Below are 1,648 nucleotides of genomic sequence, written 5' to 3' on the forward strand. Positions count from 1 at the left end.
CAACTCGGCCATCCGGACACCCAACCTGGACGCGCTGGCCCGGCGCGGCGTGGTCTTCCAGAACGCCTTCACCTCCGTCAGCAGCTGCTCGCCCAGCCGGGCCAGCATCCTGACCGGCTTACCCCAGGTAGGGCCCCGGGGAGATGCTGCCAGTGCACTGGGGGCACCTGAGGACGGCCCGAGCCGGCGTGTGGACAGCACGGTCACAGGACCTGTCACTCCCCCACTCTCTCCCCTGGACTCGCTTGCTGCACACACACACTTGGTGCTCGGCTGGGCTGGTTTGGGGGCCAGATTAGCAGGCATCGTCCAACTGTGTTGTCTTCCCGCACTCTTGCAGCACCAGAATGGGATGTACGGGCTGCACCAGGACGTGCACCACTTCAACTCCTTTGACGGCGTGCAGAGCCTGCCCCGGCTGCTCAACCAAGCGGGCATCCGGACAGGTAGGGATCCCAGGGCAAGCAACATGAGCAAGGAACCCCCCAGCTCTGTCCACCAACTGGACCCATGCCCATGGTCTGTGCTGACACCTGGGTTTCACTTTGCTGCCCCCCACTGCTGCTCCTCTGCCATCCTCATCACACCTCACTTGTTCTGTTCCCCATCCCGCTCCATCCTGGTTCCCAAGTTCACACAAGCCTTGTACTTGACCCAAACATCCACCCAGGCCACTCAGCTGCTCTAGTGCTTACCCACACCAATGACCCGGGGCAGAGTGGTCCCCATTCTCTGACCAGGTGTGAAAGTGCCTCTGCACTGCCAGAACTGACTGGAGAAGCCGGCAGCATCTTCCACTCTCAGCAGCGTTTGCTGAGCTCAGCCTGTGCTGGAGCAGATGAGCTGTGTCAGTGTCCCCCTACCTGCTCCCTGCTGCTCCTGGCACAGCCCATCCACCTCTACGTTCTCACAGGGATAATTGGGAAGAAGCACGTTGGGCCCGAGGCCGTCTACCCCTTTGATTTCGCCTACACCGAGGAGAACAGTTCAGTCTTGCAGGTCGGGAGAAACATCACACGAATCAAAGCTCTCGTCCGGCGGTTCCTGCAGAGCCAGGATGAGAGGTGAGATGGACCCTGCGTCCCCGGGGCAGGCTGCGAGGGGGCACGGCCAGGGAAAGCACACTCCAGTTGGTCACAAATAGGAAGGGACACCTTGTCTCTGGGTCACCCCATATCCAGAAGCCCAGATTAGGTGAGAGTCCTCCCGCTGACCCCAGCTCACCCCTCCACAGTCCAGGGAAGGTCTTGGGGGCTGTAAGCAGCCCTTGGCTACACCATTTCCACCCTCTCCATCACTAGGCCTTTCTTCCTCTACGTCGCCTTCCACGACCCGCACCGCTGCGGGCACTCCCAGCCCCAGTACGGGCCCTTCTGCGAGAAATTCGGCAACGGAGAGAGCGGCATGGGCTGGATCCCTGACTGGAAGCCACAGCTCTACCGCCCAGAGCAAGTGCAGGTGGGAGCCTGTGGGGCCGAGCAGGGCTATATGGGGCTGCGTGGGTCTGTGTGGGGCTATATGGGGCTGTGTGGAGCTGTGTAGGACCATGTGGGGACTGCAGGTGGCTGCAGGCTGGCCCCCCCCTCACTCACTGCCATCAGTGTTACAGGTGAGAGCTTGTTAAAAAACAAACCGACGCAGGAGGCTT

At 61.3% G+C, this 1,648-nt stretch overlaps 1 protein-coding gene across 1 annotated transcript; it reads left to right on the forward strand.

Annotated features, from left to right (window-relative positions):
* Positions 1 to 4: 4 nt before the first annotated feature.
* On the forward strand, positions 5 to 1,458 carry LOC104496802 (N-sulphoglucosamine sulphohydrolase-like; the record flags this gene model as incomplete). Its single annotated transcript, XM_010139969.1, has 4 exons — positions 5 to 127; positions 341 to 446; positions 914 to 1,064; positions 1,302 to 1,458. Coding segments are annotated over 4 exons (537 nt in total), but the record flags the coding sequence as incomplete, so codon positions are not given.
* Between the last annotated feature and the right edge of the window lie 190 nt (positions 1,459 to 1,648).

Source organism: Buceros rhinoceros, unplaced genomic scaffold (assembly GCF_000710305.1).
Source record: "Buceros rhinoceros silvestris isolate BGI_N320 unplaced genomic scaffold, ASM71030v1 scaffold39117, whole genome shotgun sequence".
Classification (NCBI taxonomy): Eukaryota; Metazoa; Chordata; class Aves; order Bucerotiformes; family Bucerotidae; genus Buceros; species Buceros rhinoceros.